General features: G+C 27.8%; 1 protein-coding gene across 1 annotated transcript; it reads left to right on the plus strand.

Moving 5' to 3' along the window:
* The first annotated feature begins 848 nt into the window (after positions 1-848).
* LOC134828757 (uncharacterized) lies at positions 849-11,894 on the plus strand. Its single transcript, XM_063841744.1, has 15 exons — positions 849-920; positions 1,878-2,013; positions 2,115-2,233; positions 2,295-2,870; positions 3,008-3,085; positions 3,217-3,547; positions 3,677-4,213; positions 6,084-6,176; positions 6,237-6,287; positions 6,760-7,074; positions 7,394-7,540; positions 7,602-7,793; positions 7,885-7,932; positions 9,230-9,384; positions 11,523-11,894. The coding sequence occupies exons 1-15, from the start codon at positions 849-851 to the stop codon at positions 11,628-11,630; spliced, it is 2,958 nt and encodes a 985-aa protein (XP_063697814.1). The 3' UTR covers positions 11,631-11,894.
* The last annotated feature ends 13,515 nt before the right edge of the window (positions 11,895-25,409 follow it).

Here is a 25,409-nt window from a genome sequence, read left to right on the forward strand (position 1 = left end):
TTTGAGTGAAAACTGTATTTTTTAGTAATTAACTTAAAAAACAATTTTATTAATTGTATTTTTTGTTTAAAATACATGGAGTTTCTTTCATATTTTGCGATTGAGCTTCAAAGTAGCCAGACAAAAATGTTGGCAAAATAACGCATAGATAGAAACAAACATTGACAAATAAATTATACAAAAAAGGGAAAAAAACAGATTTTCTAAAAGATGCTTAATATTTAAGAATGAGTAGGTGGTGTGAAACATACTATATTTATGAGCTTTTAAAATCGATCGATTCTTTTGAAGTTACTTTTTTACATACAATTTTAGCACGACTGCGGCTTAACAACTAAATTTTAAAACATCAAACTTATAAAAAGAATAAATTCATTAAAAACAAAATAGGTTATTATATTTTTAAAAAAACAAAGAGTCCTGCAATAAAATATATTTTTTTTAAATATTATTTTATTATATTAACCTTAAAATAAAAAGAGCGACAATCAATATTAATATTTGTATAATCTTTTAATATTAAGAAGAAAAAAAAATTAACTAAATATATACATATATCTATATAAATCTATATACAGAAACAGTTTTCTATGTTTTACAGATATGATTAATTAGTGATGCTCTATTTTTTGCCGTTTTTAATGTAAAAATTAAAATACAAACGGCTCTTAGTGCTTCAGTGTATTTTGTGCTTTTAAAGAACAAATCGTTTTAAATAATTTTATGAAGAAAATAAAGTGAATATTAATTAAAACAATATTATTAAATGATTAACAACAATTATATATGTTTGGATTATGAGCGTATGAATTGAAATTATCAAATATATCGATGAACCATTTAATGAGATGGATACAACAGAAAAAAACGACTCTCCTAATATTGGAAGTTTATTTCAACAAATAGTCAACGACTTAAAGGTACTTAATCTTACAACTACATATAATCTCATTTAGGGTGTTCCAAAACCGTTTTCTATTTCATGTTTAAAAAAAATCCATGGGGGATGGGGGATATAGAAATTTTATATACATTTTTGTTTTTAGTACTATTCAGTATGGAAAAGTAATGAAGTTGTTCAACTTTGAGTTATTTTCTATGATATTGTTATAAAATTAGCGTTTTGACTTAATTTTTCCTTTCCAAAAATTATTTTGAAAAATTTTTCTAAAAAAATAATTTTTAAATTTTTGATCGTTATTTTTTGTAAATAATAAATTCTTTATTTTTTAATCGAAATGTTCATTAATAACCTTTTGAATAGTGCTAAATGTCATACTTGTTAAAAAACAACTAAAATATCGAAAAAAAGCTAGCAAAACTTGATATCTTAAGTCATTTAGTATGAAAAAGTATTTCAAAATCTTTATAAAATTTCTATATCCCTCATGGTGATTTTTGATAAAAATGATGGGAGAGGAAACGCGAAACAGAAAACGGTCTTGGTACACCCTCATTTATTTTATATGATTTAAATTTCAAAAACTTCAAAGGTATAAAAGCTTTTAAATGTAATTACTTATGTAGGTACATCCTGTTGTATTAGAAAAAACTGTAATATATAAGCGTTGAGAACATGTTTTAAATAGAAATTTATTTTTATTCAAAAGAGCACGTTTTTAACAATTTTTTTTATAACACTCCGAAATTTGTCCCAAAAGCTTTTTTTAGAATGGGAAGAGGGGTAAAAAAAGTATTTAAAATTAAAAGTTGCGGCCCAAAAGTTGAATTTATATATATACAAGTTGTATACTAAAGTTCTTATTAAAAATGATGCAACATCAACATCAAATTAGAGCTAATAGTAGTCTATCTAGAGTTAACAAAAACTTATTCAAATGTTGAATGAAAAATGACTGCGAATGAAATTTTTTCAGAGTACCAATCCGTTATGGGATGATTTTGTTCTTAAAGCAAACAAGTTACACTTCTGTTTAAAAGCTACAATTCAAGCATTAGTATTCTATTTAGAAGCATTTCAAAAAATAGCTGATGCAGCAACAAACTCAAAAGGTATGTGTAAATATAAATAGGTATATAATAAATATTAAACATCCATCCACCAGTCTGTCATCCACGCAAGCTAATCAAAACTTAAAATTGTTTCTCTGTAGGTGCCTCGAAAGAAATCGGTACAGCACTAACCCGAGTTTGTTTGCGACATAAAGCTGTAGAAAGTCGTCTAAAAACCTTTACCACTGCAATAATGGAATGTTTAATCATACCTTTACAAGTAAATTAACAATTGTTTACAAGTTATTAATTGTTTAAATAATTTCATTTATCTCGTGTAGGAAAAGATTGAAGATTGGAAAAAACAAGTGACAGTTATTGAGAAAGAACGTGCTAAAGAATCTAAACGATGTCGTCTCGAACTAAAAAAAAGCTCTACAGGCACATTACGTTTACAAAAGAAAGCCAAAAAAGGACAAACAAATATACAAAGCTTAGTCGACTCTTCAATGCAAGATTACAATCAACGTCAGGCAGAACTAGATGAGATCGAAAGAAAATCATTGCGAGCCATAATGATAGAAGAACGGATGAGGTACTGCACATTTGTGTTCATGTTGCAACCTGTAGTAAAAGAGGAATGTGAGGTCATGTATGAATTAGGTCATTTACAAGAGGTTATGCAATCAATCGGAAACGTTACCAAAGAGCCTCATGCTCTTCCACAATCATCAGAACAATTTATTCAAGATTCGAATATGTCACTGATCTTTTATCCTGACTCGCCAGGAGGCTCAAATACATTACAACCTAACTGTTCAAGCTCTATAGGATCACGAAAGAGTTCTGTATGTTCCATTAACTCGATGAACAGTAATTCAAGTGGATCACCTGGACATCAAAAATCAACATCACAAGTAAGTGAAGCTAGTCAAAAAGTAAAATTTAAAAGGCGTAGTTTATAATTTCATTTGTAACTTATATTTGTTTAATCAAATTATTATTTTTTTTTTATTTTTTCTTAAATTATGATTTATTACACAAAAATTTATAGTTTGTTTCGGATACCCGTTTAAAAGCTGGCAAGTCAGAGGATAGTGGATTTCGTTCTTCTAGTACAATGTCTTTACAGGTCATAAACTATTATTATTTTATTATATAAATAAATAAATTTTAAATAAATATTTAGATTTTAATTTTTTGTTGTAAATTATTATGAATTAAATTAAAAATATGCATAAATTAATATTCTAAAACTTTTAGGTCTCAACTGGTGAAATACAATCTCAAAATGTTTCAACGTGGCCTCCACAAGTAACGGAGCTACCGAATGATAATAGACCACATACAATTTCAACGGCATACGAAAAAGGACATGCAAGACCTCCTTTAACTGTTTATACATTTCAAAATCCAGACTCTTCGGAAAGTAGATCACAACTGTCGAGAAATAGCAATGAAAAAGGACAAACACGGCCTCCATTGCCAATTCGTTGTTCCTCATTAGAAAGACCTATATCAACTGTTGGCTTGCGAAACTCTCCAAATACATCAAAACCCTGTCCATCTCCTATACCTCTACATGTTACAAAAGGTAAAATTTTTATTTATTTATTTTTTATATTGAGTAGGTACTTTTAAATTTTATTTTTCTAAATAACTAAATACCTAATTTTTCTGTACTAACTGATCTACTAATAAAATTGATCAATTTTTTGTGTAGACTATTTTCAAACACAAACTCAACCAACGTATGCCAACATGACAGAACTCACAACCATGACTTCTACTAAAAACACTAATAGTACTACTATATCCCCCCTGAATATCGTTAATCATCAACCTACTTCTCCGGTACATTCTACATCTTCACTTGTATCTCCTGATTCGTGCGCAACAAATCCTGTTAGTTTGATAAGTTCACCCGATATATCTGCTATCGACGAAACACCGCAATGTACTCCACAAACAAGTTGTCCACAAACACCCACTGTTTTAGAAGTGGATAAGGTTAAAGCAATGTCAAACATCGATAATAGCTTTGTGGAAAATAAAGATAATTTATCAGAGCCTACAAAGTATTCTGGTTCCGTTCTGGCAAAAGCAACACTTTTTGAACAATTAGAAAAAAAACAACTGCAAGACCAAACTCAATTACAGAACGTAATAAGTAGAAGTAGTATCAGTACTAATTATTCTAATATGAAAGAGGGTAAAAAAGAGGAAATTTTTAAATCAATGTCTGCTCTAGAGAGTTCAGGTAAACTTATATACTTGGTTAAATTACCTTAAAATAACATCTGATATTTTTTTTAACTTTTTATAACATTAAAACATAGAAAAATCACATATATTCTATTTTAATTTATGAGATGTTCCAAAAGCTATTCTAATTTGCACAGAAACTTTAAGATATATTTCTGAAAAAATATTTTGTAGTCTTTATAAACAAACTTACAAAATTGTTCGAATTCGATAAAAAAATTTTAGTCATAAAAACTACTCAGTAAAAAATCTAGCGTGAGCGAGACGTGAAAATTGATATTTTGGCTATTCTGAAGGAGTGGTAGGTTTGTGGGAATATGTTTCTTGGCGAAAATTGATCTAATCGAAACAATGAACAATTCTAGTGAAAAATTTTTTTTTTCGAAAAATTCACCTTTACTTCGATTTTAGGCGGTTTTCATGATTTTCAAGCAATTAAGGAATTTGGCTTTGAAATCAAAATTTTGAAAAACATTTTGTCTCGGGAGACGTAGATTTTTTATTGTTTATAATAATGATAAAACGTATATAATTTCTAGGTTTTTCATCATTTCTTTTAATAAATTTTGCTAAACAAGATGAGTTTTCGGAACATCCTTAATTTATATATTTTGTTTAAAAATACGCATGAAAACTTTAAATTCTTTCGCTATCAACTTAAGCATGTTACTGAATTAAAGAATTAACATATTGCAAGTTTATACTTATTGTGTGTTTGAAATCATCATTAATCTTTTAAAAATATAGGCCGTCCCAAATCAGGTTTAAAATGTTTATTTTGTTTTAAATAAAAATTTTTACTTAAATATATTGAACATAACTTGTTTTGAAGCGGTCTTGTGTTAAATTTTATTCATTTATTTATTATTTTTTATTTTTTTTGAAAAAAAATTATTTTGTTTTTTTTCTCATTATTTTTTTTATTCATTATAATATTGTATTCTTATTTTTTTTTCTTTATTTTGTTGAACCAACCACCAAATCATGCATTGCTTTTTCTTGAATTAACATGTACACGCATCATTGAAACATCAAGAGAATCACAACATTATTGAAATTGATAAAAAAACTATAGAAGAATTGAATAGTTTAATTGGAGAGTTAGATACATTTCAAAAAGAACATGAAAGGATGGAATATAAATTGAATGATAATCTAAAACACAATGAAATTTTGTCTACAACAATCGTTCATGATAAAAATAATGATAATAATAGTAAAACTAATGTTAATCTAAATGAATTGTCTAATTTTTTTACTTGTTTGGCTTTCGATGGACAAATATCAGGCATTGAAACACCAAATAGTTCAATGAAAACAGATGACATTATACTTAAAAAAATGGTGGAAGATAAAGGATGTGATTCACTTGAAGGACTAAACACTGGATTTGAGAATCCCTCATTTTTTCATTTAAATGATGCAGAAGTAGTGGCAATTCGAAAAAATTCATTTTTTGACGAAGGAAACATGCCTGATATTAATATCAATGAAAAGATGCCTGTGAATCGAGACTTAAACTTTTCCGAGTTCGGAAAAAGTGATGAAAAATTAAATAAAATACCACAATTAAGTTCTTTTAAAAATACAACTATGACATTTTCGACCGAACATAGCTCTGTTGACTTGCCGGTCAATCAATGTAACTCATCCAACTATGATTTAGAAACAAAATTTCCAAATATTGAAGGAATAAAAGTGAAACCAGCGATAACGCCGAGACCTGTTTCTCTTGCCGGTTTGTGTGGTTTTTATGTTAAATATTTTTCCATTTTAAACCTTTTCCTTTAATTAATTAATTGTAAACACTATACATCATCATAAATTTGAAAGGCTTATTTTAACTAGAACTTTTTTTATGCCAGGTGCTCCAACAAGAATCGCTCGAAGATCATCTGTTAATATTATCAAACCACAACCCCCTGTTAGACGAAGTTCAAGTGTTACACCCTGTCAAGGTCTCAACATTCATAGTCCTTTAAACTTGTCATCACAAAACTTAATGACTTCTTCTTCAGAGAGTTTACCACCACCACCGTCATATTTACTTGAGAAAAATCAACAATTAGGTGTGTATCAATTAAAAAAAAAAAAGAAAAAAATTCAAGTATTTCAGTAAAAAAAAGGATGAAATGAGGTTCTTTTTAACAAAATATTTCTATTGCTACTTAGGGTTTACATTTCCGACTAGATTTAAATAAAAATTTAATTAAATGTAATTTTATAAAAAATATTTTTATACAAGAAAATCTATGCTAAATTAGGTACAATTTTCAATATAAAATTTTTGAAAATATTTTAAAATTTCTTGAAAAATTATGAAAAAAGACAAAAATTGATTTGATTGATTTTTGAGTTTTAAAATAGGGACAAAAAGTTAAAAATAAAAAAAAATAAAAAAGAAAAATAATATCTGGGAATTCTTTAAACTTTTTTTTTTCGAAATCGAACAAAACTATTGGGCTCTTTTTTTTTAAATTTAACATAAGAATTCAGAAGTTCAACGTTGTTACTGGTTGTAAGATTTTTTTTTTATTTTAGGAGGCAATGTGGCTGGAACAGTTCGAGCCTTAAATGAAATGCGCCACACTCCAGCTAGTCCTAATGTCATACGTAAGACCCAACAAGTTACTTTTCAAGCCGAACAACTTGAACGAAAGCAACATCAAGAAACGTTAATGACTTACAAACAACCACATATAATAACCTCATTCAGTCCGAAGTATGATGCACCCAAAGTTGGAATGTTTTCATATCAATTATCGCCTACATCTCAGGAGAAATCAAAGGGTTCAGGCATATATGCAAGACCTCAAATAAATTTAGGGACTTCAAGTTTTAAGCAAAGTGGACATGGTAAATATAACTAAAAAATGCATTTTTTTATTACTGCGATTCAAATTTATTTTTGAAAAATGTGGTTACATGTATATGGTGAACATTTTTTTTCTCTTCATCAGTTTACTTGTTTAGAATTTTGTTTTAAGTTTGTGGAAAATTGTTTCAAACGTTTGAAATAAAAACGCGTAAAAAAATCATAGAATCGAATATTGAATTGAAATTGTAGAAACTTACGGACAAATTGTAAACAGATATACAATTAAGCAGTTTGCAAGTTCTCTTTATTATAAAATTTAAATTTATTTTTAATTCCATTCCATGCCTTGTATTTTAGGAATTTTTTCGCAAATTGCTAAAAGAATAAACCCAAATAAAAGTAATCAATTTGATTCAAACACTTTTGATACATTAAACCAAAGATCATCTAATAACCCTGAGAAAAATGACCAACACCATGACAAACAACAACATATGAATGACAGTAAGTTAATTAAAAACTAATAATAAAGATGATCCTTTTCATATTTATATATCATTTAAAGGTCATCAGAATCAACAAGTATGTGGCAATAACTACTATGGAACTACATTGGATGATCAACATTCAAAGACAACACAAATACAAAGATATGACGTTTCAAAATATGCATCAACAAATCCGTTCATTTCATCTATAACATCTCAAAGTAGTGCAAGATCCCAGCCACATCCTTATAATTTTACAACATCATCAAGTTTTTATTAACGATATTCAAAGATTGGGTTAATACATGATCAATTGTCGCGTCTTCTCTGGTATACAGTGAGCGATCAATCCAACAAGAGATTTTCAAAATCATCAAAGTGAAAATGTAGCGACTCAACATTCATCAAGTAATTTGAAATTTTGTCTTTATCAAACTATTATTTTTTTCATTGAATAAGTGTTGAAAATGTATTTAATGATATTCCAAAAATTTGTTTTGAGTTTCCTTCCTTATCATTTTTATCATCAAAAATCATGATACATACCGCGTGCTCATTAAATTTTTCCGCTACTTATATTCATAATATTTTTGGAAATCAAGTTAAGCACAAATTTAATAACAATGTGATGAAAATTGGAATAAATCAAAATAGAACAATCTTTTAGGTTTTCTATAAAAAAAATGTAAAAAATACATTTTAATTCTTAATTCTTTAGGCCAAAACAATAGTCCTAACGTGCTACAATAGCCAATCAGTTCTAGTGACTAACTAGTCTGATGTACGTGTGCATACTGTTCGGTCCTGGAAAAAGTGCGGGAACCTGGGAACCTCGTTCCCGGTAAATTTTCAAAAATCATAAGGAATTTTTGAATTTTTAAGAGAAAAATGAGAAAACTTTATAATTTGAAAATTAAAATTTGTAGAATTACTTAAAAAATGTATAAAATTGACTCAATTTAGGATTTTTTCATTATCTTGGGGTAAATATAATTTTGGGAAATGAGTTTGGTTCCTAGGAAAAATTAAAATTTTTCCATGTCTATTACTGTTCTAGATTATGTATACTACTGTAAGAGCACAGAATGGTGTGTGTGGATTACAAAAAGCCCATACGAAGTGGCTTAGGTGATCTCGGGGATCCGCGTTCGATTCCTGGCTGTGACACATAATCAATCATCATCATGGTCCTAAATGTTTCAGGTTTCCTCCCACATAATTTTTTCTGAAAATCCCAGGTGGGATATCGAGTATCTAAAATGCAAGAAATATTTAAAATTTTAGTACATTTTTGACCTAAATTCTTTTGAAAACGATCGAAATTTTCGTTAAAATCAGTTGAAAAATCGATATCTTCATAAATTTTCTTCATAAATTATTAGTGAAAAATGATTGTGTAAAGAAAAATATTCATCCCTCCTAATTTTCAAAATTAATGTTCAAAACATGTAAGCTTCTTGACAATTATGGAGAAAAGTGAACTTTTTTTTACATTAAAAGATACTCGGTACTCGATATACATCCTACCTAATGTTCAGAAGGTCTATAAAACCTGAAACATTTAGGACTATTGTTTTGGCCTAACTTTTATATTTATATGTTCCTTGATAAAATTTGGAATAAAAATGATCTCGAAACAATATTAGTTTTTGGAACACACTTATTACTAAAACATCATACGTAAATACTAAAAAAATAATTGCAGATAACATTACTGTTGATCGGCCTAACACACAAACTGGAAGTGTTATTGCGAAAACTAATGCAGGATTCTTAGAAAATTTAAACCAAAAATTAGCAGAGCAAAGACTTTCTGGAAAGGCATACGCAGTTAGAAACTATATTAATAAAACAGCTTTGGTAAGATACGCTTTCAATATTTTATTGTCAAATACTAAAATAATAAAAATATCTTAGAGTAATCAAGCTAAGCTAGATGACAATCATCTAAATTATTGATTTCGTGTCCAATTGATTATGAAGATTATTTCAATAAAAAAAAATCAATAATAAACAGAATTAATTAATCAAATCAGGAGTATGAAGGAAGTATAAGGTTTTTATCACGTTTTTACCTTCCTGTCCTTTAAGGTTCAAAAATACTTTTAAAAAATTTGCATACTATTTGGAATAGTGAATTTCTAATAAAACAACTAAAACTTTAAAAAAAATAATAATCCCAGTTTTCTAATTCTGGAGGTACATAGGGAAATCCAAATCTTAATTTCGTGAATTTGATTGCATATAACTATATTTTGTGTTTTTATTTTATCGTAAAACTTTTTCATCGTTGATTAGGTCGGCAATCGAATAGCGTATCAATAAGTGTACTACTACGAAGAGTTCCTTTTGGGAACAACTGAAACGCTTACAAAATAAAGCTGTTCGTTGTATTTTTTTTTTAATACTGACTACAACACACCCAAAACAAGATATTTTTCTCAAACACAAGATTCTCACATTAGTGAAAGAACTCATACATTACAACTTTGCCATAACCATCTACAAAATAATAATAAAAAAATAAAGCATCGCCCTATGGGGTCAGGTTGGCCCCTCAGGAGTCAAACTTTGTTAAGGGTTAAATCTGATCCCTTGAGGGATCAATCTGATCCCCTTTCAAACTTGTCATCCGTAGACCCAAAAAAATGAATCTTTTAAGAGGTTAATTTGATCCCTTACGAGATCAAATTGACTTCCTGGAGGTATCAAATTGACATCTTGAAGGGATAAAATTGACTTCTTAAGGGTTCATATTGATCTCTTAAGGGATCAAAATGATCTCTTAAAATATTCAATTTTCCGGGTCTGCGGATGAGTAACTCGAAAAGGGATCAGATTAAACCCTAAAGAGATCAAATTGATCACTTAAGGGATCAATTTGACTCCTGAGGGGTCAGCATTAAGGGATCAATCTGACCCGTTTTTCGCCCATAGGGCTGCCTCCTGAAAGTATATTTCTGTATACCTGCCCCTAACCACAATTATCAAACAAGAAGACGATCACACATTCCAATCCCTTGCCCCAGAACAAACCATAGTCGCATGAGCGAATTAACTTTTAATTGCATTCTTTCAACCATACGATCTTCAGGAAAGTGCACAACCTTTAAAAAACTTCTAAAAAATCATAACTTGCCGTCAAACCTGTATCTCTTTATGTAACTGATGAATATTCTTAATATTACTGTAAATTTCTCACCCCATGGGCAGCAGAGATAGATTTTTCGTGTGCGTTATCGATTCAGTAAAATTGTTTTTGTTTGTTCAATAAAAAAAACAATGACAAAATTTACCAAAGTGAAAAACCTAATCAGCTTATGAATTTAGTTTTTCGATCAACAAATAACTTATAGACTTTATAAAACATAGGCATATATAAAAAAACAGTTAATATTTAATATGGGTGTTCCAAGACCGTTTTCTGTTTCGCGTTTCCTCCCCCATCATTTTTTTCAAAAATCACCAGGGATATAGAAATTTTATATAGATTTTAAAATATTTTTTCATACTAAATGACTTAAGATATCAAGTTTTGCTAGCTTTTTAGCGATATTTTTGCTTGTTTATCAACAAGTTTTACATTTTACACTATTTAGGAAGTTATTAATGAACATTTCTTTTAAGAAATCAAGAATTTATTATTTACAAAAGATAACGATCAAAAATTTGAAAATTATTTTTTTAGAAGAATTTTTAAAATAATTTTTGGAAAGGAAAAATTAAGTCAAAACGCTAATTTAATAACAATATCATAGAAAATAACTCAAAATTGAACAATTTTATTACTTTTCCATAATATATCCCCCATGGATTTTTTTTCAAACATGTAACGCGAAACAGAAAACGGTTTTGGAACACCATAATGTGATTTATATGTAAATCTACTAAATTTCATGATATGTTTGCTAATACAATAATATTTTACTATTTGTCTACATGTTACTTTTTCTTTTGCTATTCTAATTTTTTTATAATTATGTATTTTGAATTTGCAGCCAGATCCACGAGTTTGTCATGAATCTTTATTAGACCAAATTAAAAGAGGAGCCATTCTGAAACGAAACAGAACAGTCAACGACAGAAGCGCACCTAACATTATTTAAGTGATTTAATTTATATAACTTCCGGACCTGGAAAAAGTGCGGGAACCTGGGAAATATTGAATTGAAAATATTGAAAAATTAAAATTTATAGAATTACTTAAAAAATGTATAAAATCTACTTGATTTTTTTCTATATCTTGGGGTAAATATAATTTTGGGAAATGAGTTTGGTTCCCGGGAAAAATAAACTTTTTCCATGTCTGATAACTTCTAAAAACATTATTTGATGTTTGCTTAATTTATTTAAACAATCTTAGACATTAACCAAAGATACATTTATACATAAGAAATAATTTCGTAATATTTTACGAACCAGTCAATGCCTACATGCATAAATAATATGCATACAATTTAGGTCAAATTACAGTATTTTTGTTCTTCATCCGATGTGAATACTTAAAAAAATACGCAAAACCTCTTATATTTCATACGTTATGTTACCTTTACAATATATATGTACTTGACTTTTGAGTTTAAGTTTGTCAGATGAACCATAAACAATTAGAATTAGAAAACTATGCTGTCCACTTATAATATAGAATACGCAATTAAAACAAAATTGACAGTTTTCAAAACGTTGAATATAAATATTTATTTGAATAATAAAGGGTTTGATTGTATAGACTGTGAAAATTAAAGTCATTCAGTAAAAATCCAGTGAAAAAATAATGATTATAAAAAATATATTTGATCTTAATAAGTCATGAAAATGAAATTAATTTATCTAATAATTAATATTAACAATTTCTACTCATATCGTTTTAAAATATCAAGTATTCAATATGTATCAATATATTAAATTTAATTATTTATTTAACTATTAAGGCAAGTACAATTCCAAAAAATGTTTCACATTATTTTGGAGTTAAAAAAGTAAGGAGGTGGGAGAAATAGAATACAATGATATTAATGATTTTTCCACCTTTTTCACAATTTTTAAAGAGCTCCAATATTCAATAGAGTATTTTGAAGCCATTTTAGATCTTTTATTTTAACATTTTAACAAATTTTCGTAACAAAAAAATTTCAATAATTTTATAATGACTTTTTTGAAATTCAAAATTTTTTGGCAAATTTCAAACTATTTTTTTTTTCTATGAAAATTATTCTAATCCTTTGAAAAATTGCAAAATATATTTAAAAAAAATAGAAAAAGTAGTCGTCTAAAGAACGACCTACTATACCGCATTTCGATTGTTCGAGTAGGAACTAAAGGGAACTATTTTGCACTATTGGGAACTAATGGGAACTATTTTGCACTATTTTTATTTTGAACTATTAGGAACAAAAAAACACACGAAAAGTCGAGTTTAATACCGCATTTTTTCTTCGAAATGCGGTAAAAATAATGGATTTCAGCCTGATTTTTTTGATGTTTTTAGTCATTTTTTGTATGTTTTGAGGATCAACCATTATCATTGTTTTTTTTTATTCCCTGCTTGGATTTTAAGAAAAAGATAGGCGGGTGGTAATGTGAAACATTTTTTGAAATTGCACTTGTCTATATTTATAAATATTATTAAAAAGAATATGCAAAAGAAGTCTACTTCTAATTGACTCTTGAATCAACATAAAATGATCATAAAATAATCATAGTAGTTTAAGCTGTATTTTATTATATTTATAACTAAATATTTAAGTTAACACAACAGTCAAACTTTCATATGAAAATGACAGAACTTTATTATAAATACGTTCTCACTGATTTCTAAACTCTAGAGTTTCTCAATTTTCATGATTAAATTATAATTGTAAAGTGGGAGTCAGCTTAGTAAAGTGGTTAGCGTATCTGACTGATGAGCGTAAGGTCGTCGGTTCGAGACTCGAAATCATGAAATCTTTTCTGACTCTAATCGTGCTCAAAATTTACTGAGTTCTTTTAGAAACCCTTTGGGGCCTTCTGGGAGAGCTGAGAGAATTTTGAGAGCGCCTGCTTGGGATGACAGGTAAAAAGCTAGGACTAATTCCTCGGCGCTTACTGTGAAAGCTTACGATTTCACAGTATGAAGTACAATAGGACTCTTTAGAGACCACGGTGCGAGCCATACTAGACTAGGTCTAGTAAACCCTACCCTACCCTAATTTTAAAGTTTTTCAAAGAAGTTAATTTAATATTCTAGAAATTATTATCAGCCATTATTTATTGAAAAACTGTATGCTAATCAGGTTAAAGTCAAAATAATATAAATTTATAATATAAAATAATCATAAATTTTGTTTTTTTTAATCGTTTTCATTGAATGAAGTCTACAAATGAAGTCATTAAAAAATTGTATTACTGCTTTTAAATCGTCTCAATGTTCGATTTTGTCGAAAAAATTAAATCGGAACCACCAGGAAGATGCGGGAAAATAAAATTTGACGTCAATATTTTACAGTATTTGCGCTAAATTCAGTCTAAAAAATCTTCCATGTAAGTATGCCACCATAATAATTTTTAACTTCACAAAGTTATCAAATGTACAACAAAAAAAAATTTAAAATTAAAAATTTTCTAAAAAAATATAATGCAAAATTTTTATAATGATAATTGCAAATGTAATATATTTTTGGGTTAACCTTTTCAATAGCTTTTAGAATGTTTTATCAGTTTGTTCTTACCTATATTATCTAGTTTTGACGCTACAGCCATTTGAAGTTTGTTATCTTTTGATAACTTTATAAAATCACAAAAATTTTGTGAAATGCACCAACAAAGCTCAAAAATATTTTAATATGATCAAAAAATTTGTAACTTGTAATTGTAATTTGATTACAATTGATAACTTTGTGAAGTAAAAATTATTTTTTGTGGCATTATAGAATTGATGATTTTTTAGATTAATCATATCCCGGAAATTGCTGATAAGCCAAATTCCGAGCCAGGCTCAGATTATTTTTTGTTTATGTTTTCGTGTTGTTTATGCCTTATTATTGCATAAAAAGTCCATTTGAACCAAAAAACTTGAGAAAATCTTGAAAAAACTTGAAAAAAAAAAGTTTTGAAATACCAATTTTCATACCAAATGACAAAATTTTATCAATTTTTGAGCGTTACATAATATTTTTGATGCTTTTTTACTATTTACTTTGAAATTTGCTTATGTAAAATAGATTTCAGAATATTCCATAATAAATTTAACAATATTACCTGAGAAAATAATAATTTTAACCTAATTTTAAAAATTTTTAGAACAGTTAAACATCAGATAAAATTTAAAATAGATAAACTCACAGATAAAAAGAAAAAAACATTGACTAAATTCGGGCATAAAGAAAAAAATTATTTATTTAATCTTCATCGCGAAAGTTATCGACCATAGCCATTCAGTTCAGGTTGTATTATTTTAAAACGAACGTAAGAACTGCGATTTTCTTCTGTAGGTCTGTCAGGCCCACAACAGATTCGTTGACCAGGTATCTGCTCAATTTCCAAAATCTTAATATCTGCACGACTTTCCTTTATGCCAATCAATAGTAATCCGAACAGCAAAATCTAAAAACCAAAAAAGAATATTCTAGAATATGTATAATTAATAAGAAACTTAAAAGCAAAAACTAACCAGAAATTTTGGTTTTGCCATTCTTCGGTTCTTAAAGATGTGTTCCGTGTAAATGTTTGTGCAAGAATATTATTTTATCCCGAAAATCTTCCTCTTTTATACTAACTTCATCAAATGCTGTGTATAAAAACCCATTATACCGTATTATTATTTATTTTTTTTTTATTTATTTATTTATTACTGCTTTTAGTTATACAGCGTGAAGCACGAAGAGAGATAATTAAAATTAAATAAATTAACATAATCATAAATTAAGCATAACATTCTAAACAAAACAAATTCTATCACAAAACAATTCATCAAATAAAATTTAAATACAAATAGGGCGACAATAAACGATCACTTTCTTCGATGCTTAAAGTTAAGTTGCGTTTCTTAAGGTGGAAATGTAAAAGGTTGAAATTTGTGAAATAGTAATTTTGAGGATTCTTAACTTAAGAGATTATCATGATGGATACTGCAAAAAATGCTTTTGTGCAAGTTAAACTCTAAAAAGCTATTGCTTTGTTAAGTTTAATATCGATTTATAATAGGATGAAAAGAATTATATGTGGTTTTTGCCTTAAATACGACTAACAGTGTCTTTTTACCAGAAAAATCAAAATTTTAAACGAATTGTTATCATTCTACGCATTTCACTTTGACTGAAATTGAATAAAAAGATTAATGTGATTTATGCAAAAAAGTTTTATGAACTTTGAGTACAAATACGAAATGACACTCTTAACACGCGATTTTTTTTCAACTGAAAATGCCAAAGTTAGTTTTTGCTTCGCTGAAAACATACTTTGCTTGTTATTTAAACAAAACAAAAAATATAAAATACGGAGCCATTAAAATGATTTCCTAATATTAAATTTGGAAAATTTAGAGCGTAATCGAAAACAATTCTAAATATAAAGACGATGCGTTGAAAAGGAGGCAAAACTAACAAGACAACATCATTTTAAACTGCTTCGTTCATATTTTTATTGATTTTCAAATTATAAATTAAGTTTTCACAAATATTTGCTTCATTACATTCCATCAAAGTTTTCTGAAAATCCAGATCATAATTAATAATGTTAGGATTTGTCTTAAAAAAATATATATAAACTGACCATAACATCTAAAATTGGCTGAAAATTAGGTAGGTATTAATTTTTTAATTTAAAAATTGAACAAAACTTTTTAATATGTAATGCAAAATTTCTTTTTCAAATTCGAAAATATTCCAAATATCCTGTAAAAATCTGTGTATTCAAGTAAGAAAAAAAGCTTAGGTTGATTTTATGACTTACCTGTATGCAAATGCTTATTCAAATTTTAATTCTTTTTCAATTTTACGCAGGTGGCCTTAATATATGCAAAAGAATTTTTTATCACATGAAGACGAAATGTCTGCTGATTGTTACTATGCATGTGTGAATCAGAAACAAGAACTCCAATGTCAAGGATATATTGACATTCAGAATGAAGTTCAAGAATCTGATCTTTTTGATTTAAATTGTATTATTTTGGTTTGATAAAGTAATAAGCTAATGAGTTTTGTCTTTTTATAATTATATTTTTAATCAATAATAATTTTAATATAGCTTTAAGTCAATTAAAGGTGCAAACTACATTCTCTTTCATATTAAATTGATATTAACTACACATAAAATTGATATAAAATAGATATAATTTATTTTAACACTTTGTTTCAACTAAGTCATGATTTAGTGTGTCAAAATTCACATGATTTTTGATTGAATTGTTTTTTTAATTGCTAAAAAGAATTTTTCATATCTATTTTTATTTTACCTATCTATTTCTCACTATATCTATGTAAAATTCAAATTTAATATCAAATTCATATTAATTTGACGTCAACTTGATATAAAAAAGAATTTGGTTTGCACCATGAATGAAACAGTGATATAATGTTTTTTGTCAGATTAATCAATCACAAAAAGAAAAAAGTTCAAATAAAGCAAAAGTACATTCGTTGTTTAAATAATGAGGATAATTTAAGTTAAAGTTGCATTTTCAAAAAGAAAAAGTTGTTCAAAAAGTTTTTTTTGCAAGATAAAAAAAATATTCAAATTTATTTCATAACAGATACATGTGCCGTAGGTTCTTTCGGTATAGAACTCTAAAAAAGAACTATAAAAGACACGTTATGGTCAAAAAGAGTGTAGTTAGCAAAGTACGTTCTTTCAGCAAACATCAAAAAAAAAAAAAAAAAATAAATAAATAAATAAAAAAGTCCAATTACCAACTTTTTCACAATGAAATATTTAACTATTGTAAGTTTGTAAAGATAGCTGATTAACCTTAAAATAGCAAAAATTTATAAATTACTTTTTCTATAGGTTTTAATGATTTGCTTCTTATGTGCTTTTGTAGTAGCCATGCCACAGGAAATTTATAGACTTGTCCCAGAAGGAGCAACTTCAGACAGTGGTACTTTTGCAGATTCTAGTCCAGATGCTGATGGAATAGATGAACCCTCTTTCCACTATAGAGTCAAATACATTTATACCTAAGTCATTTGATAAGAAAGGTACTGGCTATTTTCAGTTTTCTATACACACATTAATGTTAATTGACAACACCTTACAAAAGTTATAATAAACAGTTTGAATTACCATCATGGTTCATCAAAAAACAGTTTTCTGTTCTTTTAAGTCCTTTGGCATTTGGTATAGAAAGCTCAAAAACTTGATCAAGTTTTTTCTTCTTATTGTTCAGTTTTACAGAGAAAAAAACAGTGTGACTTACTTTTGTTTTTTACCACGTTTTTAGAATACCTGTATATAAATATACAATTTTTGAACTTCTCTTAGAGGAAAGTTTTTTTTTCTGACGTCATATACAAACATACATTCATGCTTCAAAAATAAAAAAATTTGAAATATGTACATTTTTTCATACAAAATACCAATTTTTTTTTTTTAAATTTTGATCTTTAATCAGTGTTTTTGTTGTTTTAAGTTTTTTTACATTGATATTTGTGTATTAAAAATTGATTTAAAAACATTTTAATTAAAATTGAAAAAAATAAATATCATAAAAATAACTGTCAAAATTTTTTTTGAAAAAAAAAATTCAATAATTTTCGTGAAAATTATTTTTTATAGAAAGTTTTATGTCAAAATACAATTTTGAATAGAAAAATTACTAAAAAATGAAAAAATTTCTTGAAAATTTGTTGAAAAATTATAAAAATACACCAAAAATCGGTAATTTTTGATTTTTTATTAATTTTAAAAAAAATTTTTTTTATTTTGCCCAATTGGATTTTCAATGGGGCATCGGACAAAACTATTGAGTTTCATTTGGAGCGTCCTTAAGAAGTCAAAAAACTAAAAAGATAAAATAAACAAGGTATTCAGGAGTTCCATTGCTTATATCAAATCCTTAATGGTTTATAAAGGATGGTTTCGATGAATTGTTTGCACATCAATCTCCGCAAAAGATTGAATGTGCGGGTTCTCATGAGCAATGATTCCGTAAAAGAACTTCAAATCTTCCATCTCTGTCAATTCGTGTACAGTTGCATTAGGCAACTGCTGGTGAGTGACCGGGTGAGGACGCAAACACAGGACTTTCCTCAAAATTTTGTTCTGTACGATTTGTACTTTTGACATGTTAACGCGAGATGTTACATGCTTATGTCGTTTCTGTATCGCGTATGTCAGAACAGATCGAATAAATATTTTGTACAGTGAAATCTTATTAGTGGTTGAGAGACCACTATCTCGCTGCAACAAGGGCTGTAACCTTCTAGTAACTTCATTTGCCCTTCTGATTGCACTTTGTATATGGAAGGAATAAGACAATTTGTTGTCTATCCACGTTCCTAGCAACTTGAACTGTTCAACTCTCGCAATTTCCGTCCCATCGTAAGCTAAACTTAAACCCGGGGCAACTTTCTCTTCCTGCTGAAGAGTACATGTTCCGTCTTTCACGGATTCACTCTGATCTTCCACTTTGCAAAGTAGTCTCGAAGAAGATCAAGGTGTTTCTATCAGTATCTAAATATATTCCTAAATGGTTGAACATTTTATTTTCACGAAAAAAAAACTTATGACAAACACCAACATTTATTTCGAAAATAAAAATTATAAACATTACATAACAATGTATAACTATCTAATTTAGTGAAACAAGTTTTGCCCAAAACACATGTAACACGCCAAAAAGTCTGTGATTACAGACGATGATGAAAAGTTACACGTGTGGTTGTTATGCACCGATAATAAACAATGAAATTTTTGACACAGTTATGATAAATCAATGCACCCAAAGTTACATCCATTTCAAAACTGTTAGTTAAGGTGGGTCAAGTGATACGTAATATTATTTTTTCAAATGCGTGTTGTAGGTATTCATTTAATTTAAATTTCTAATTTATTATTAAGTAGACATACCATTGATAAAAGGAAAATTTAATCCTAGGTTTTAAACAATAAGAGTAATTTCTACATTTTTAGAAAACATAAATCCTTGAACCATATCTGGATTTATCTTTCAAATGCATGTGATAAAAGGCTAACATAATTCAAAAAACAAAAAAAAACATTGGAAATATCGCAAAACTAAAATATTATATCATTATGCCAAAAAGTTGTGTGAATGAATTTAAATGATTTGTTATAAAAGAAATTCGACAAGTTCGAAGACAAAATAAAACACAAAAATGTAGCCAGGTCGTTATGAAATCTTCTGCCTGATTATTTCTATTAAAACAAATTTCGTTGCTTATCCATTCATTTATCTCTTTTCTTTTGTACAAAAACTTTGGTATTCGCATTGGAGTGATATTTACTGTCAAATGAATATAATCTTTTCTTACGAGTATGGTTTAACTTGAGCTGTTCTCTAGCTTAATAAAGATTCAAAACGACATCCTACCTATTGAATATTCTAAAACAACACTTAGTTTTTTTTAAACACGTAGAAACTTTATAAAAATCTTTCAATTATAATTGACAAAAGAAGTAACAACAAATCAGTTTTATTCCAATCATTTTGTTGCTTTTTGGACAACCTGATTCATTGGTAGTCTTGTCTCAAATGTATTGTCATTGACTCATTATTAACACGAAATATACACATTTTCAAATTAAAACTATCTTACCTATTAAATTTATAACCATATGGAGACTCCGTCTTCGAATTTGCACATTTGTAAATAGAGTAAAAATACAAAACTTTAAAATTTGTTAATTATATACATACGTACATATGTACTTTTATAAGACGTTTGAATGTGGATATCACTTAGGTATTTGATATCGTTTAGTGAGTGATAAACGTACAATGGCAACAAGGAAACATCGTACTACTGCTGTTTCCAAACCAGCTAATGTAACAAAATACCACTGTAAACGGCAAAAAGCATACAAATAAGTTTACTCTCTCTGTATAGGTAGATTGATGTAAACATACATCACAATGGATCAACTTGACGGGTATAAAATGAGCATCAGAATTTTTAGAATTATCAGTTTTACATTAGTCTCGCAGTGTTCAACACGCATTTGGCGGAAAAATTTAAGTAAAAACAAAAAAAAATACAAATATATTCAAAATGAAATTCGTAATCTTGGTATGTGAAAAGAGAAAAATAATTTATAAGTGATCATAAATTGTAATTGTGTTTTTAATATTACAGACAATCTTCGTCTGCCTCTTGGTATTCGCTGTTACATTTGCTGCTCCGGCCAATGATGAAACAGTTATTGGTGCCATCGAAGGACAAGATATTGTCAATCCCCAAGACGAGCAAGAGCTTTTGAAATTACTCTTATTGAAGAAGAAGTTGCTTTTGTTCGGTTAAAAACTACGAGAGGATGTATAAACTAATTTTATTCTAATTTTAATTAATCTATAACCATCAACTGTGCATTTCAAACAATAGATTTTATTCGGCATAGAAAGTCTCATATCTAGAGAAATTTCTTTGCCTAAACTTATGACATTATAAACTGCCAAAAGTGCCTTATAAACGTTTTTTATAATGTTTTATTGAATAAAATAAAAAAAAAAGTATTATGTAATAAAAGTTTTTCAATCGATTAAAAATATTTAACAGAATTATATAAATACATACAAAGATTCTATTCGATTGACACAAATAGTAAATCAGAATCAGAACTTTATTTACGTCATCTTTAGGCCAAAACAACAATCCTAAATGTTTCAGGTTTCCTCCCACCTAATTTTTTCTGAAAATCATAGGTGGGATATCGAGTATCGAGTATCTAAAATGTAAGAAAAAATTCAAATTTTAGTACATTTTTGACCTAAATTCTTTTGAAAATGATCAAAATTTCCGTTAAAATCAGTTGAAAATTCGATATTTTCATACATTTTCAAATTTTTAGTGAAAAATGATCAGTTTTGTAAAGAAAAATATTCATCCCTCCTAATTTTCAAAATTTATGTTCAAAAACATGTAAGCTTCTTGACAATTATAGAGAAAAGTGTACGTTTTTACACTAAAAGATACTCGATACTCGATATACATCCTACCTAATGTTCAGAAGGTTTATGAAACGTGAAACATTTGAGTATCTTGTTTTGGCCTTAGTAACGTTATTCAATAATACTAAATATAATGTAAAATGTCAAAAAACGCAGCGGTGTTTCCTAGTTGAGTCTTTATTCGTTAATACGGATAGTTTCGAGGATTTGATGGAGTTAGGCTGGCTTGTTTTCTTCAGGCTTGTATAATCTAGATCAAAATCAAAAAATGATTCGATCTTTTTTGAGGCGACAGATCAGATCATGATTTGATTTGCAAATCGAATTAAAAAATTTTCAACCCTCAACTTTTTTTGGTTTGATCTGATCTAATTTTAATTTAAATCATTTTTAAAATCAAATCAAGTGAAAAAAAATTCAACACTGATTTTTTTTTGTTTTGATTTGATTTAAAAATATTTTAAAAATATCAGTTAGATCAGATCAAATCAAAAAAAGTTGAGGGTTGAAAATTTTTTGATTCGATTTGCAAATCAGATCAAAAATCTTATCTTTTGTGATTGGGTCTGATGCATGCAAAATATATCAGATCATGATTTGGTTTTTGATTTGATTTTTAGATCATTGATCTAGATTTAACAAGCCTGGTTTTCTTTGCCTTGGAAAATAAAATCAATTGAAAAATTATTGTACAATTTCAATTTCATCTTACATTCATGATCGGTTCAATGACGGGTAATGGGCATTATATATGGAGCTTTCTCTTCTAAAAATTTCCTTTAAAATTTGTAATATGGTAAAAAAAAAAACATTTTGGTATAGCGAAATTTTTTTCGTCTCATTTTTTAAATTTTTATGTTGCGTAAAAATAAAATTTGTATAAGTATAAGCTGAATGTATAAGACATAAGTAGTTTGTCTTCAAGACGCTTCTAACGACTGTTCAATCATTAAAATCGGAATTATGAAGATATGCGCAATTTAAGATTTTACGCGAAAAAAAATCCGCGAAAAACGCTAAAAAGCCTCTCGCAGGTCAACGATGAGTCATCATTCAAAATGACCGATTGGGTTTTGCTCAGGATGACAAGCCTTATCAGAATATTTAATTTGTTTATAGTCGTAAATGTGAGAAAAAAATAATTTTTATTTTTACCCTGTTATGTTTTTTATGTTAGACTCGAAATTTGCTAAAAACACCAAAAGATCACAATGGTAAACTTTCTGACTAAACGATACGTTTTCGAACATAGTAAAAAATGTATGTACTCAGGACAACAAACAACAATTGAATAAAAACTTTTAAGCTTTTTTTCGCTACACGTATTTTCTCATATTTTGTGATAAAATATTTTAAACTATCTTAAAAATTGATAAATAGAAAAAAGTTCCGCAAAAACAAAAGTTCCTTCTTTTCTGATGGAGTTATCGATAAACTACTCAGCTTTTGAGTTTTATTACTCTATTATTAAAAACACCAAACCGTGATTTTGGAGTTTTTAGAATGGAATGCACCATATATATTTTTTTTTTTATAAATTAATTCTTTCTTTACCCAACTTTTTTCATGATAAACAAGTTTTTGATAAACAATATCCAGAATATTCTACAGAACCAAACGTGTATATTTTAAATAGGTATAAAAATGTAAGTGCACATTTTACGTTTGCCGGTTTTTCTGGTTTTCAGTGCATTTATTTAAAAAAAAAAAGATGAAGAACACACTAGTGTCTTCTTTGCACATTATTTTGCCTTTAGTCATCAAAACTAGTTATTTTTCACCGTAGAATATTTACGCATATGTTTTACAGTGTATAATACTGAAAGATTTTTATAATATAGTAAGAACGTTAACAATAAAACAATGTAAGCTTGTGCATATTTTATGCAAGGTGAACATGGTTAGTTGTTCAGTTGTTACTCTAATTATGATACATGTGTCGCATCATAATCTGTGATTAAGCGTAAAAGATCACAGATTTAAACTTAGATTCAAAGAACATGTGTCTGCTTCTATTCTTCGATAAGATAAAACATAGGGTTATATATTTTTCACTTCAATTTTTATTTAAATGGAAAAATCTGGCATACAACTTTAAATTTGAGGTGTCAATTTTGTTGGAAAAAATGAGTATTTTTACGTGTGTGTAAAATAAAAAAAGGTTCATTTTAAAGCTTTGGTCAAAACTTTTCAGGATTAAAATTATAATATTAATACTTTTTGTTGTTTCTTGTGGCAAACAAGTGTAGTTAGCCCAGGAAGAGTTTCTTAAGTTTTTTGAGTTTCAAGAATTCTTGGGGGTCTTGAGGATTGAAAGCTTCAGCTTCGTAGACATCTCCAATAGTTTCTTCGACTGGAACTGCGGAAACGATAGCAATAGCCATTATGCAAACAAGTAAAGCCTAAAATAATTTAAAAAAAAGTAATTTCGATTAGCACCTATATTATTTAAAACACATTTTATCCTTACCAAAATAATGAATTTCATTTTAAGTTGTGTTTGTAATTAAATCTCTGAAGACGTTGTGTTAATGACTGATGACGGTCGAGAAACCATCAATGTCTTATATATACCAAAAAAACGCAGAGTTTTGTATTTGAACAATCGGTATAGATAAATATTTATACTGTACATCTAATAATACGTAAATACTTTTTTGTAGTTTTTTTTTTAATTTACCATATGAATAGCTACTTAGCACAAAACTCTTCCTTTTACCACAATTGTGTAGTAAAGTTTTTATGTGTACATATGTAAACAACTCCAAGATATTGTACCACGTATGTTCTGCCAATTTTGATAAATATTAATATTTGTTTTGTAAATCTTCAAATTAATTAATTGTCAAGTGAACAGAACCACTTTTAGGCTTTAGGATCTAAGCTATAATCAAGCTTTGGTCGACCCATCAACAAAAATATTAAAATATTCGAGCTAACTTATCAGTAAAACAACATGTTGCTTTGCATATACGACGGAAATGCTCTATAAGACGAATTGTAAATTATTTATGGCCGACCACTGCTCATCAATTATGTTTGCACTTTACTTCTACTTGACTTAATGATCCAAAGAAGCAAAAAAAAAAGAAACTTCCGCAGCTCATATTCGTGCGAATATACTAACAAGAACTGTAGTTTACTTACTAAGATCGTTCTTCTTTATTTACTTAAAACGATTCAAATTGGTTTTCACGGCCATTCAACATCTTTAAGTAATTTATGGTTGAAAATAAATTAATATTATTATTATGTACCTATTTATTTTTACATTTGAAGCAAGTAATCATTCTAAGTCGTGTAAACAACCTATGAATAGTTAATGGTTTTTCCCTGCTCATTTGTCCATGAGGCGTTTTTGCGATTTGGTAAATATTTTTTTGGAAACGTCTTTTTAGAGCTTATAGAAAACCATGATATAGGCACACCCAAAATTAACACAAATGAAAATTCACACCTCACAATGGCTTTTTGACGATTAAGTAATCGTACACTAATCAAATATGACGAGCACATATCTTTTAGTAATTTCTAAAACAAACAAAAGTATTCTGTTATGGACCAGCTTTTGATATTGAAGAAAGATGTTAAAAGTAAATTATGTAATAAATTAGGTGAATATACTCGTGAGGTACACATATTATGTAAACTGTTCACAAAGTAAACTGAATATTGAAATTGTAAGATAAAATTGTGCATTTCAAAAGATGCATTTAATCATAAATAATTTAATGCTTATAATAAATAATTATCTTACACAATGAAATACTAACAAAAATTATAA

Source organism: Culicoides brevitarsis, chromosome 2, assembly GCF_036172545.1.
Source record: "Culicoides brevitarsis isolate CSIRO-B50_1 chromosome 2, AGI_CSIRO_Cbre_v1, whole genome shotgun sequence".
Classification (NCBI taxonomy): Eukaryota; Metazoa; Arthropoda; class Insecta; order Diptera; family Ceratopogonidae; genus Culicoides; species Culicoides brevitarsis.